The following is a 14520-nucleotide window of genomic DNA, read 5'->3' on the forward strand; positions in this document are numbered from 1 at the left end:
TTTACAAAATTTACAAAATTTACAAAATTTACAAAATTTACAAAATTTACAAAATTTACAAAATTTACAAAATTTACAAAATTTACAAAATTTACAAAATTTACAAAATTTACAAAATTTACAAAATTTACAAAATTTACAAAATTTACAAAATTTACAAAATTTACAAAATTTACAATATTTACAAAATTTACAAAATTTATAAAAATGATAAAATTGACAAAATTGACAAAACTAATTGAATTGACAAAATTGACAAGAATGATAAAACAGACATAATTGACCAAATGACAAAATTGAAAATATTGTCATTTCAAAGTTGTCAAAATGTTTAATATCTATAGTTAATTCGAAAGATTATTGTTATCTACATTGAAGCATCGTATTTTAGTCTAGCAGTTGTAAATTTACTTATTTTTTTCCATTTATTCGCTTCCTTTACTTGAGAGGTTGAATTATTTGAAACACGTGGTTAGGCATCTTTTTTAAAAATTATACCCTTCATTTTTAAACCTCTTTTTTTAATAGATATAAGATCATAATGCCATAGAAACGGGATCATACAAGATATCCCAGAATTCAATCATTAAAATTTTTTCAATTAGTTTACAATTATGTTATTATTTATGTGAAAATTATAATTATTTCAAAATACCTTCATCCTATGAAAAATTTTGAATCCTAATGTCTTAAGTTCATTAAGGATTTACTACGTTCGAAATACTTTAAGGGGGGGGGGGGGGGGTAGGGTCTAACGGGTATAAAAAAACACCATTTTCACGATTTTTTTCTAGAGCTATCGTTCAAACAAATGTATTCAAATTTTTTGCATTTTACAAAGCATTGTTATAAGAACATTTAGTAATTTTTTCGTAGAAAAATATTGAAAAGTGAGCCGGTGACGGAGCACTTTCGAGGATGCCTTTTAGAAAACAGGATTTGCGGTGGACACTGTATCTCAGCACAGAATCATCTGAAGTCAAAAAATCAGAGCAAAATATTTTTAATAGATGTTTTTCTGGACCCCAACGTTTTTATTTAACTTAAAAAAATGTTTATGAAATTTTTATGGTTGTTTGAAGTAAAAACTACGATTTTTCACTTAAAAGTCCGCAATTTTCACCTGTAAAATCTCCCAAAAGTAAAAAAATCAAAAAAAGAAAAACGTTGGGGTCTGGTATTTTATATGTAGAAAATATGTTCCAAATTTGAAAAGAATCGGATAAGTAGTTTTCAAATGACGATGTCCACGGACTTTAAAAATGTGCTTTCGAGAAAAACGCGTTTGAAGTTTCTGCTCTTGCTTTCTTGCAGTATTAGATAGCAGGAGATAAATGCCTATAACTTCTACAGTTTTGTTTCAATTGACTTGAAAATTTGACACAACATTCTTGAAATGTTTTACAATAAGAAAATAAAAAAATAAAAAAATCGATTTTTTGAAAGTGTTAGACCCTACCCCCCCCCCCCCCCCCTTAATCATTACTCAGAATTTATGAATCTATCATTTATTTATGATTTTGTGTCATGTGTATCCACATATAATTTTTAGACTGTAAGAAAGGCTACAATCCACTGTTAAGTGTATTAAATCGGGTTTTCACTTGGTACTGTCCCTCTCAAGCGTTTGTACCTTTCTTCACGTGATACTGCCCCTCTTAGTGGTTTTTAAGTTTCTTCCCTTGGTACTGCCCCTCTCATGGGTTTGTATCAGGTGAGATATTTCACCGCCTCCAAAGCAAATGAACTGCATCATTCTTCCTATAAGTATGTATGTATATTTCACCGAAACGCCATTTATCATTCAAATCATAAAACCAACGGTGATAATCTGTTAATGCGAAATGAAAGATTGAATCTCCTGGAAGAACAGTGATCCAAAAGTGAATCTATCTGAAAAATTTGGAATGGTAGATGGAAGATTCAAAAAGAGGTATGGTGAAGTGAAAAAAATCTTGAAATAGCTAGATGGAGTTTAACACTGCAACATGGAAAGAGAAAAATGGAGGACAAAATATTGAAAAAAAAAGAAAGAAAATGAAAAATTTAATATGAATGTGTAATTGTAAATGTATGAAGTAAACAACGGGAGATAAAAAATAGGGGAATTGAAAACGGAAGAATTTATGATAGAAGAGTAGAAGACATATTGAGATTGTAAAGAGTTAACAAATGGAAAATGGTGATAATGTTTTTTTTAAGGAAACAACTGAAGAATGTAAAATGGAAAAACCTCGCTCTTCGACATTACACTTCGATTTTCTCTCTACTTCTTTAAATTAAATCTGCATTCGGTACTAAAACGCCCACTTATTCAAAATAACTGATGCGTAATGATTTAAAGTTTTGCCAAAATGTGTGAGCTAATCGTTAGACTGCGTGGCTTTCAATTTGCACTTTAATGCGTAATTTGAATTTTGTAACACATGTATTTTATTAAAAGCAAGTTGATCCAATTTCGATGACTGTATAACAGATTCCAAATGAGTCGTCTGGACAACTTTCACCTGAATTGAAGCTTGTTAACCTTGTTATCACTTAAAATGCCAATCATTCGCACAAATGGTTTTCGAATGCGATTTTGATTACTGGCACGCAGTACAAAAGGCCCATTCTCGTCGTTGATCTGATCCATTCGAAAGTAACACGTCTGCCAAGGAAAAAATGGCATTCACGATCTCAAAGTTCTGTTCCGGATGCGCGCTACTTCTGCTGATCGGATCGATCTACCAAACGGCGGCCCAAGATGCGTCGATGCTCTCGACCTACTCTCAGATGAGTCCCGAAGGGGCCCTGCAGAAGCTTCTAAGATCTGAACCCAAAGCCGCGGGAAGCCATTTCGGGGACGTGAAATCGGAAGATGGCCGGGAAAAAAATCGGCCCGCTCACCTGTCGATGTCTGAAGAAGAGATAGCATTCGATACACCCTTTACTTATGAGGCCAATTCGGAGAAACCGCTGCCGAATTCGGTGCCAGAATCAGGTTTGAAAAATGAAGAGGAAGAGGTTGACGAGGAGGAGGAGGAAGGATCGGAGGAGCAGGAATCGGAAGAAGAGTCTGTGGAAGGATCAGAGGAAGAGTCCGAGGAACAGTCCGAGGAGGAAGAACAGCCCGAAGAGCCAACAGATGATGACGATGGGTCGGCCGAAGGTCCTGCTACTGAAGAAACACACTCAAATCAGTCTAGCAAAACGGACCAGAAAATCAAGCTAGGAATACGAAAACAGTAATCAAAGGGTAATGAATAACCTTTTCAACAATTGATCATATCGTAATTCTTGTTCAAGTGAAAGAATCATATAGATAGAGCTTCATAAATAAATCATTTTTTATTTTATGTCACACATGTTCAAGTAATAATGCTACAACGCTCTGAACATTCGAGATTTTTTTTTGTGTTGGAGTAATTAAAATTTGCTTATAAAAAACATTAGAGCACCTGTGTCCAAGGTCTATTCTTGGTCTAATTTATACAAGAATAGGATCAACGAAATTAGAAAGTTTAATACTGCGTCAAATTGGGTCCAAATCTCATCAGTTTTGGATCAATTCTTATACCGCTTCTTAACAAATTTGAGTTGAAACTTATATGATGGACCACGGATGCGGTTGCTTTGGTCGGAATTTCGGTCTAGACCGGCTGTTTGGACCACGGAAACAAGTGCTCTTAAAATCTTTTAATATTAAACTTTAAGCTACACAAAAGTTTTAAATAGTTGTTTTTCATGAATTTTTTGCCTAAAGTAAAGTATACATCTAGGCGCATTCTGGTAAGATGCAGTCAATTTGATCCTGTTTCGAAATATAAAATTGAATGTGTTGTGCTGCTCCATGTTACCTTTCTTTTACAACGGAATCGCAAAAATCTGATTACACAGAGAAGCTAAATTTCCCTTTACCTCGAAGAATTTTGCACGTTGCGTTTTTATATGAAGAGAAAAAAATCACAAAATACACCAAACCATGTACGACTACCTGCAGTCATGTGCATCCAAGCGAAATCTCCTTTTGGCTAATGGAGCATCATTGAGTGGAGTTTTTTCTTCGCTATTCTTTCCATACTATAACTGGCCAAGTGTCTCTTGTTGGAGCTTGCCTTCAGAAAAGAAAACCCTAGATATGTACCGCAAAAGTCACAAAACAAACGAAAAAGTCTCCCGCAGGATTTCGAATGTCAATAACAACAACAACGGCAAAATGCTTCTCCGAAGAACCGGATGAACTATGAATTGGGTTGAGTACACGATACAAGGTGCAGGTCCGGGTGAGCGACATCCTGATGCTTCCGGTAATTGAAGTTCAATAGAAGCGCTACCGTTTCCACTTTTGTTGCGGAGTTTTCCGGTTTAAAAGAGATGGCTGCTTTTTTCCGACGTCGCCGGAACTACTGCGGTGGGATCGGAAAGTGGAAGATTCTTTTATTTCTAGGAAAAAGTGTTTGCAAAGTTGTTCTTGTTAGTTATTATTTATAGATTTCGTAATGATTAATGACAGTTCAAGAAATATAGTTAAATCAATTTTATGGAGAATTAAATGCAACAAACCAATCAGAAAAATATAGTTGAAACTACTATATTTATTCGCAAAAAAAAATTAACCTTAAATATAAAATTGAATACAGCCTTTAATAGTTGAAGGCGTGAATCAATTGAAGAAATATCAGTAAATCAATCATATTCATTTGCCCATAAAAGAGGTTGCAAAAATCAAATCAGTCTTCCGAAAATCACTCGGAAGAAACGCTCATGATAGGTTTCTAGTTGGAAACATTCAAAGCCGATTGCTGCTGCCTGTTGTTCCCTAGAGAATCGGCAGAGCGACAATGCGAAGTCAATGTAAACAAGATTCAAAAGCGAGAGCGGACTCGCATCTAAGTCGATCTCTCAAGCTCACTACCTGGTGTATCAGAAGTGATTGAGACACTGACTGATACAAGATCCAATTCGATAATCCACTCACTCACTCACTCAAACTCAATCAATGCGGCCTTGCATCGGTTCATACTGCCTGTGTACTTTCTGGCAAAGCGACAGAAACATATGTTCATACGTACTGCCTGCATGTTTGAATGACTATTTTAATCCTCCCCAACAACAGCAATAACAAAGCAAGATGTATCAGGCAGACAGCATTCGATCATCGATCAGTAAACGAGTGAGTGAGTGAGTGATTGAGCAAGAAAAGTTATTGACTGAAAAAAGAAACTGAAAATCAGGTAGCTCCTCACTCAGTTGAGAATTCCAACTGGAGAAGAAACGTCTCTCTTTCAAATTTTATTTCTTTGATTCTCGGAGCAGCGCTGTCGAACACAATCTTTGCCCCACTGGGAGATAAACCAACCGACAATTTAAGTTTTGCTTTCGCTGGCCGTCTATTGGCCGTCTGCCATTTGCCAGCGTTTCTTTAACATCTGTGGGATATGAAAGAAGGAATCATGTCAAATGTTGGATTAAGTCAAACAATACAACTGGCATCACTATTTGCCAGCATTGTTGATCTGTCATGAATTATATCTTTCTCGCTCCAATCCTCTCACTCCCTCCAACAGGGATAGACCCGACCGGTTCGTCACTCGTCAGTCGGCTCGTCTGTCGTGAGCCAGAACAGTCGTGCGCTTTTACCTAGCTGCGAACAACCGAAATACGGTGGATCAGACAAAAGAAACCCGGATCGTCGTGCGGGTTCTTCGATAGACTCCGGAGCGGCCCCACAACATCCTCCTTTGTCTTTGATGGGAAAGGGAAGAAAATGAGAGAGGAATGAGGTGGGAATGGGAAAGTATAAACTATAGCCGGACGGTTTACTTACATAAACACGGTGTTTTTTGCCGGTACGGCAAAGAATCTCCTACCGATAATTCTACCGGAGTTCTTTATTGGAGTAGAAACTGATTCGTGGGTGTAGCAATTACGATTATGGTTGGATGCATGAACTCAGTTAGAGAAATAAAGTAAGATCTATTGTAAGATTTTCATCAAAAGGCGCTAGAAATCGAGATTCGGGAACGTAAGTGGAGATGGATTGGGCACACGCTGCGAAGAGATGAAAACGAGATTTGCAGAGAGGCGCTTGACTGGAATCCAGACGGGCATCGAAGAAGAGGCAGGCCCAAAAGCTCGTGACGGCGAAGTCTAGCCGCTGAAATCCGCACAGTTGACGAGAATCTTGGCTGGCAGCAAGTGAAGACGCTGGCTCCGGATCGCCAGCAGTGGAGATCTTTTATCTCAGCCCTATGCGCCGGTCAATCGGCGCTGGACCCTTAGGTAGCTAGGTAGGTATTGTAAGATTTATTATTGGATACATAATATTCAAAGAAAATCGAGAATCAATCATAAAAAAGGATTGAATATAAGTGGCATCCCAAGCAACCAAAAGTCTCGTTAAAAAGGTCAACACAGCTTAATCAGCATAATCAATGTGTTGAAGTTCGTTTTAACCAGCCCCAAAATTCAGTTCTTATAGAAACTTTAAAGTTCCATTACAGATTTGAACGGCCTTCTGTTCAGCCCACAAGTAGTCGATTAATCAGTAAAAACAAAAAACAATTTCCTCTCCTCTCTTACCTTGGTCACCACTAGGCCATGTGGTGCTGCCGGTTTCACGGCATCCATCTTAATTCCTCCCATCACCTCAATTCATCTTACTTAATTGCTTCGTTTTTAACTTTGTTCAATACATACCGGCACGTACGCCAGCTCTGCTACAGATTTGTTTGATTCGCTTACTCAAGCAATCAAACAACCTAATGAAAAAAATTTAATCCTGATACCAGATTTGAACCGCGACCCTTCGAGATGATAACCAAACGCGATGCCACGACGCCACGCCTAGATGTTGCCTTTCTGGCAGCTAAAATTCGAAGTGGTAATAAGCTTCCCTAGAATACCCGCTAGGGCATCCAGCGGCCATCAGTGAAGACGCATGTGTATTATTACTCAGAAACATTACGAAACAGCATATTAAAAAAAAAGGAATATCATGTTTATAACTGTTAGGCATAAAATTTTACACATTCTTGAGTAATTTTTGATATTTAATTCATGAATTGTTTCAACTGACTTTCAATGTGTGATAAATTCGTGATAAGTACAGGGTCCGGCCATTGAAATGCTACATTGCGGTTTGTGTTTATGAATTGTTTAGACTAATATACATTTTGCTGCTACATTTTACCGAAGATCGTGACAAACATTCTTTGAAAGTTGAAAGGCATGCTCAGCAAGTGCAAAATACACCCACAGATCAGGATCTACTCCAATCATGACATTCGAATATTCACACATAATCGGCGTTTACAAATTTTTTCATTTTTCCCTATCTCACCACAAGACAACCAAAAATGGATGGAAACAACCAAAGACCAAACGACAGGGGCCAACGAGAATGTAATAGAATAAATCGACCAGTGCAACTGACCCAGAAAGAACACATGGCAAAGTGATGCAACTGGCAAGACGAGATGAGAAAGGTGTTTTGAGTTCAATGCTCACTCTTCCGTATAATTTGATAAATTAAATTATATTGTTCCTGGGATAAATTATGCAATCAGAAGAAAACCCCTGAAATTTAATTTTGAACATTTTTGTCATTTATGTTATTTATGTCATTTTTGTCATTTTGGTCATTTTTGTCATTTTTGTCATTTTTGTCATTTTTGTCATTTTTGTCATTTTTGTCATTTTTGTCATTTTTGTCACATTTGTCATTTTTGTCATTTGGGTCATTTTGGTCATTTTGTTCATTTTTGTCATTTTGTTCATTTTTGTCATTTTTGTCATTTTTGTCTTTTTTTGTCATTTTTGTCATTTTTGTCATTTTTGTCATTTTTGTCATTTTTGTCATTTTTGTCATTTTTGTCATTTTTGTCATTTTTGTCATTTTTGTCATTTTTGTCATTTTTGTCATTTTTGTCATTTTTGTCATTTTTGTCATTTTTGTCATTTGGGTCATTTTGGTCATTTTTGTCATTTTTGTCATTTTTGTCATTTTTGTCATTTTTGTCATTTTTGTCATTTTTGTCATTTTTGTCATTTTTGTCATTTTTGTCATTTTTGTCATTTTTGTCATTTTTGTCATTTTTGTCATTTTTGTCATTTTTGTCATTTTTGTCATTTTTGTCATTTTTGTCATTTTTGTCATTTTTGTCATTTTTGTCATTTTTGTCATTTTTGTCATTTTTGTCATTTTTGTCATTTTTGTCATTTTTGTCATTTTTGTCATTTTTGTCATTTTTGTCATTTTTGTCATTTTTGTCATTTTTGTCATTTTTGTCATTTTTGTCATTTTTGTCATTTTTGTCATTTTTGTCATTTTTGTCATTTTTGTCATTTTTGTCATTTTTGTCATTTTTGTCATTTTTGTCATTTTTGTCATTTTTGTCATTTTTGTCATTTTTGTCATTTTTGTCATTTTTGTCATTTTTGTCATTTTTGTCATTTTTGTCATTTTTGTCACATTTGTCATTTTTGTCATTTGGGTCATTTTGGTCATTTTGTTCATTTTTGTCATTTTTGTCATTTTTGTCATTTTTGTCACATTTGTCATTTTTGTCATTTGGGTCATTTTGGTCATTTTGTTCATTTTTGTCATTTTGTTCATTTTTGTCATTTTTGTCATTTTTGTCATTTTTGTCTTTTTTTGTCATTTTTGTCATTTTTGTCATTTTTGTCATTTTTGTCATTTTTGTCATTTTTGTCATTTTTGTCATTTTTGTCATTTTTGTCATTTTTGTCATTTTTGTCATTTTTGTCATTTTTGTCATTTTTGTCATTTTTGTCATTTTTGTCATTTTTGTCATTTTTGTCATTTTTATCATTTTTGTCATTTTTGTCATTTTTGTCATTTTTGTCATTTTTGTCATTTTTGTCATTTTTGTCATTTTTGTCATTTTTGTCATTTTTGTCATTTTTGTCATTTTTGTCATTTTTGTCATTTTTGTCATTTTTGTCATTTTTGTCATTTTTGTCATTTTTGTCATTTTTGTCATTTTTGTCATTTTTGTCATTTTTGTCATTTTTGTCATTTTTGTCATTTTTATCATTTTTGTCATTTTTGTCATTTTTGTCATTTTTGTCATTTTTGTCATTTTTGTCATTTTTGTCATTTTTGTCATTTTTGTCATTTTTGTCATTTTTGTCATTTTTGTCATTTTTGTCATTTTTGTCATTTTTGTCATTTTTGTCATTTTTGTCATTTGGGTCATTTTGGTCATTTTTGTCATTTTTGTCATTTTTGTCATTTTTGTCATTTTTGTCATTTTTGTCATTTTTGTCATTTTTGTCATTTTTGTCATTTTTGTCATTTTTGTCATTTTTGTCATTTTTGTCATTTTTGTCATTTTTGTCATTTTTGTCATTTTTGTCATTTTTGTCATTTTTGTCATTTTTGTCATTTTTGTCATTTTTGTCATTTTTGTCATTTTTGTCATTTTTGTCATTTTTGTCATTTTTGTCATTTTTGTCATTTTTGTCATTTTTGTCATTTTTGTCATTTTTGTCATTTTTGTCATTTTTGTCATTTTTGTCATTTTTGTCATTTTTGTCTTTTTTATAATTTTTGTCATTTTTGAACTAACAAATAATCCGATCAAAACAAAAAAAAAATTCAAATTTAATACGATTTACATCGAAGCAGATCATATTTTCAAAATCCATTGGCGCCTTTCGATTTTTTGTCCTTGAGCTGAACCACTCGCTGCAGAAGTTCAAAGCACATATTCTAAAAAAAACCGCAGGTGGTTTTTGTGGTGTTTTATCCCAAGACTCAACTAGATGGCGCTTCAGAACATCCAACCCGTCATGTTTTGTGGAGTAGACTTCGGGCTTCTGTATACGCTAGACAGCTAAGTCCATAGGGTTCAGGTGCGGCGAACTCCCCGACCCCTCCGTACTCAAAATTAACCCTAAAAAACCCACACAAAAATTGGGACTTCTTTCCTTGGTAAGCCAATGTGAAGTTCTGCTGAAAGGCCACCAACCAAAACCAAAATTGGGACGTGTCCACAGTTCGAGGACATGCCGTAGAACTATTTTCGATACGTAAATTGATTGATCTACACCTCTTCAGGGTGTTCGGTTGATTTTCACCAGGAAGAACGGGTGATTGCGTCCCAGACCTTTAATAAGACTGATTTCTGTCGTCTTGTGGCCTTTAATACATTTGCATAGGTTCGTGATCTTTCTGGCAACCAAAATCTGTAGTTCTGTTTTTTCACGAACCACTGAATGGCGATGAATTCATCGGCAGAAAACACGACATTCTCCAAATTTTTCATGCGCGGACCGCATAAGCTGCGCCTTCGCCCTTTCTACCCGCTCTTGCTTCTGTTCAAACGAAAGGTCTTGAAATTTTAGGATCTTGTAAGGCTGGGTCTAAAGATCATCTTCCAAGATCCGACGGTGATTTTTATCCGGTGTATTAAAATCTATCGCCAATTTAGTGATACTACGCCAAGAAATTCTTTCAGGGTGCATCTTGACGATCCCCACCATACTATACTTTGGTACTTCTGATCTCCAGGTATCTTCCAAGTGCGAGCCAAGATAAAAAAAAATACATACACTCATTGGACAGCTCACGAAATATGTCTTTCTACAGTTTCACAGCCTGGAACTAGGCAATCAAAGCACTACGTTAAGGTTCGAGGACTATTTTTACAAAAAAACACTTGATTACAAAATTCACAAAAATATCCTCTGACATCTTAGACATAATGTTAATAAGGTGACAAGGTGTCATCTAACTCGGATTTGTATACTTCTTAATAATCGCTCCTAAAGTTTTGTAGCAGTTCAATTGCCGGACCTTGTAATTACATTTGGACGAAATTTTTTAAAGTAAAAAAAAACTCTTTTCAAAAACAATTCTTTGCGAGTTAGCTTTAAGTTGTTCTGAGTTGAAATTTCAATATAAATTATACATTTCAACAATTTCTAAGCTACAAAAATGATTTATTGATGATATGCCCTCTTGTGATGTTAGTTAACATTTCATATTCATGAACTGGCATACATGTCTCAGAAAAGGCTATTTGAGGAACTTTTAGGAACTTCGAGTCATAGAAGACTGTTTGAAACCCAATTTGTAACTTTTATACTGAATGGATGCGATTGACATGTCACAAAAAGGCTATTTAATGAACTTTTTGGAACTTCAAGTCCATAGAAGGCTATTTGAGACCTAATTTGTTACATTTATACTGTGTGGGTGCGAATGACATGTCACAAAAAATGCTCTTTGAGGAACTTCTTGGAACTTGAAGTTCACAGAAGGCTATTTGAGACCTAATTTGTTACTTTTATACTGTGTGGGTGCGAATGACATGTCACAAAAAAGGCTCTTTGAGGAACTTCTTAGACCTTGAAGTTCACAGAAGGCTATTTGAGACCTAATTTGTAACTTTTATACTGTGTGGATGCGATTGACATTTCACAAAAAAAGGCTGTTTGAGGAACTTTTTGGAACTTCAAGTCCATAGAAGGCTATTTTAGGAACCTTTTGCAAGTTTCATGCTCACATTCAATAAAATTCGGTACCAATTCCATTTGGAACCTTTGTTCAGCGAAATTCGAACTTTAGAGGCACGAGTTTAAGAAGATATGGAAATTTTGGTTGCTTGGGATGTGATGCAGAACATGTTGTTTACAAATGCTGAAAAGATAAGCTTGAATACGATACTTTATTGTTCGAACCGTCCAAAAATTTGAAAAAAGTTCATGGTACTACTAGAAAAGCAAAATAGAAAATTCTCAAAAAGTCGCTGTAAACATCCCACATTCCCACAGTAGGGAAACGAATATTTTCCATAGTTATTGGAGAGATTTCAAGTAAATTTAACATTCTGTATTGCAAGTTTGAAAAAATAGTTCACAATACTGTTTTAATAGCCATCGTCCCCACTTACCCCGGTGTACCGGAATTGGAATTTATTTTTGTGCGGCCTAGTCAGGTCAGTTTGTTTATTCCCGAAGACACACGTCGCTTATCTGGAGATAACCTGGACATTCCGACGGCAGACCGCTTGGGTTACGCATCACTGTCGAAAGCGGTGGTCGTCGCGCTTGGCCTGCTGGATCTCGACTGACGACGATGATGTGAGTGAATGTGTGCGTGAAAGCCGAACGCATTTGACAACTTATCGCCGAGGGGCGTCTTTACGGTCGAATAGTTGCATTGTGTAATTTACAATTATTCGTTCTGTTCAACAAACGCAACAAACGAAGCGCAGACATTGCATCTGACCACCACCTCGTCCTTGGCGAGATGCGACTGAGGGTTGCGCGCGTCCAACGGCGCGAGGAGAAAATCGCGGGTGTCGATACAACTTTCGCCGGTTGGAGAATCCAGAGGTGAAAAAGGCATACGAACAGTCGAACAGTCGAAGAACAGTGGTGTGGAATCAAGAATGCCTTTATCACGACGAGCCATGGTACTTTCGGTAGTGTGTGTGTGAGAAGAAGTAAATGGATGTCGGATGAAACTTGGAGGATGGTCGATGATCGGAGAAAGGCGAAAGTCGGAATTGAGCAGGCATGTACCGGGTCAGCCAAAGCAGCCGCCCGCTTACGATATGCGGAGCTGCAAAAGGCAGTTAAACGAGCTTGTAGACGAGACAAGAGAGCCTGGACAAACTGCCTAGGCAAAAAGGGAGAAAGAGCCGCCGCCAATGGAAATATCCGATTACTTTATGACATTTCTCGCCGCCTCAGTGGTGCGAGGACTAATGCAAGAATGCCGCTGAAAGACCGAGCAGGTCAGTTATTGACCGATCGAACAGATCAACTCAAACGATGGACTGAGCACTTCAAACAACTCTTTCGAGTCACGAATAGCGATGGCCAACAAAACCCGCAGCTCGAAGCGCCAACAGTAAGTCGCATGAATGGCGTCAACTCGGAAGCGCCCTCGCTGGCTGAAATAGAAGCGGCAATCAAGGACATGAAATCCAACAAAGCGCCTGGAATCGATTGCATTCCTGCCTTGTCAGCACAAATGTTGCACCGTCTTTTTGCTGACATCTGGGATACTGCAACATTCCCGGCCGACTGGATGCAGGGTATCCTCGTAAAGGTCCCGAAGAAAGGAGACCTGACAGAGTGCGGAAACTGGCGAGGCATAACGTTGATCTGTACAACTTTAAAAGTACTCTGCAAAGTGATCCTGAACAGGATCCAGGAGAAAATCGACGCCACAACGCTACGAATCATACTGGAACAAATCAACGAATTCCAGGACTCTCTTCTGCTGGTTTTCGTTGATTTCGAAAAGCATTCGACCGACTTAACCATGAAAACATCTGGGCGGCTCTAAGGCGACGAGGGGTCCCAGAGAAACTAGTCCATCTCATCGAAGCACAATACGTGTCATTTTCGTGCAAGGTTTTGCACGATGGTGTCTTGTTCGAACCAATCCCGGTAACTGCTGGAGTGAGACAAGGATGTATTTTGTCACCGCTGCTTTTTCTCATCGTAATGGATGAGATTCTGACTGGATCGATCGACTATGCACCGAACCGAGGATTGCCGCGGAATCCTTCCACAATGGAACAACTGAGCGACCTTGACCTGGCTGACGATATTGTTTTGCTCGCCCAAACACAACCGGATATGCAGAGCAAACTCGACGACCTCACCGAAAGTTCCAAGACAGCAGGTCTCAAAGTCAATGTCTGAAAGACCAAGTCGATGGAGATCAACACAGGAAATCCCTCCAGTTTCATGGTAGCTGGGCAACCAGTTGAGACAGTGGAGTGCTTCCAGTATCTTGATAGCCAGATAACGCCTGATGGTGGTACCAGGAAAGACATCGAAACCCGGATCAGAAAGGCCCGATTTGCGTTTGCGAGTCTCCGAAACATTTGGCGGTCAGCCAGATCTCTCTACGAACGAAAATCCGAATCTTCAACTCAAACGTCAAATCCGTATTGCTGTACGGGTGCGAAACTTGGTGCACATATGCAGTAACGACGCGTAAACTGCAAGTATTTGTAATCCGTTGCCTGCGGAATATCATCCGCGCTTGGTGGCCTGACAACTGGATCTCGAAAGAGGAACTACATCGCCGGTGTCATCAAAGGGCGCTAGAAATCGAGATTCGGGAACGTAAGTGGAGATGGATTGGCACACGCTGCAAAAAGATGAGAACGAGATTTGCAGAGAGGCGCTCGATTGGAATCCAGAAGGTCATCGAAGAAGAGGCAGGCCCAAAAGCTCGTGGCGGCGAAGCGTAGCCGCTGAAATCCTAACTGTCGACGAGAATCTTGACTGGGACCAGGTGAAGACGCTGGCTCCAGATCAACAGTGTAGGTCTTTTACCACGGCCCTATGTACCGGAGGATCGGCGCGGGATCATTAAGTAAGTAAGTAAGTTCTGTTCAAATAGCTCGTCTTATGGTATCCCACAATTTTAACCATTTTGCATAATTTACAAATGAAAAAAAAAAAAAAAATACAAAAACAGGTAAAAAATGAAACTTGAAATGATTTTTTTTTTCGTGATGTTGTTCTCAGTTTTGTATTAAG

At 37.3% G+C, this 14520-nt stretch overlaps 1 protein-coding gene across 1 annotated transcript; it reads left to right on the plus strand.

Moving 5' to 3' along the window:
• Nucleotides 1-2664: 2664 nt before the first annotated feature.
• LOC129758986 (glutamic acid-rich protein-like) lies at nucleotides 2665-3231 on the plus strand. The gene has a single exon (XM_055756475.1). The coding sequence runs from the start codon at nucleotides 2665-2667 to the stop codon at nucleotides 3229-3231; it is 567 nt and encodes a 188-aa protein (XP_055612450.1).
• The last annotated feature ends 11289 nt before the right edge of the window (nucleotides 3232-14520 follow it).

This window comes from Uranotaenia lowii, chromosome 1, assembly GCF_029784155.1.
Source record: "Uranotaenia lowii strain MFRU-FL chromosome 1, ASM2978415v1, whole genome shotgun sequence".
NCBI classification, from domain to species: Eukaryota; Metazoa; Arthropoda; class Insecta; order Diptera; family Culicidae; genus Uranotaenia; species Uranotaenia lowii.

Coding starts and splice junctions, on each gene's coding strand:
- LOC129758986 (XM_055756475.1), top strand. CDS start 2,665: ATGGCATTCACGATCTCAAAGTTCTGTTCCGGATGCGCGCTACTTCTG.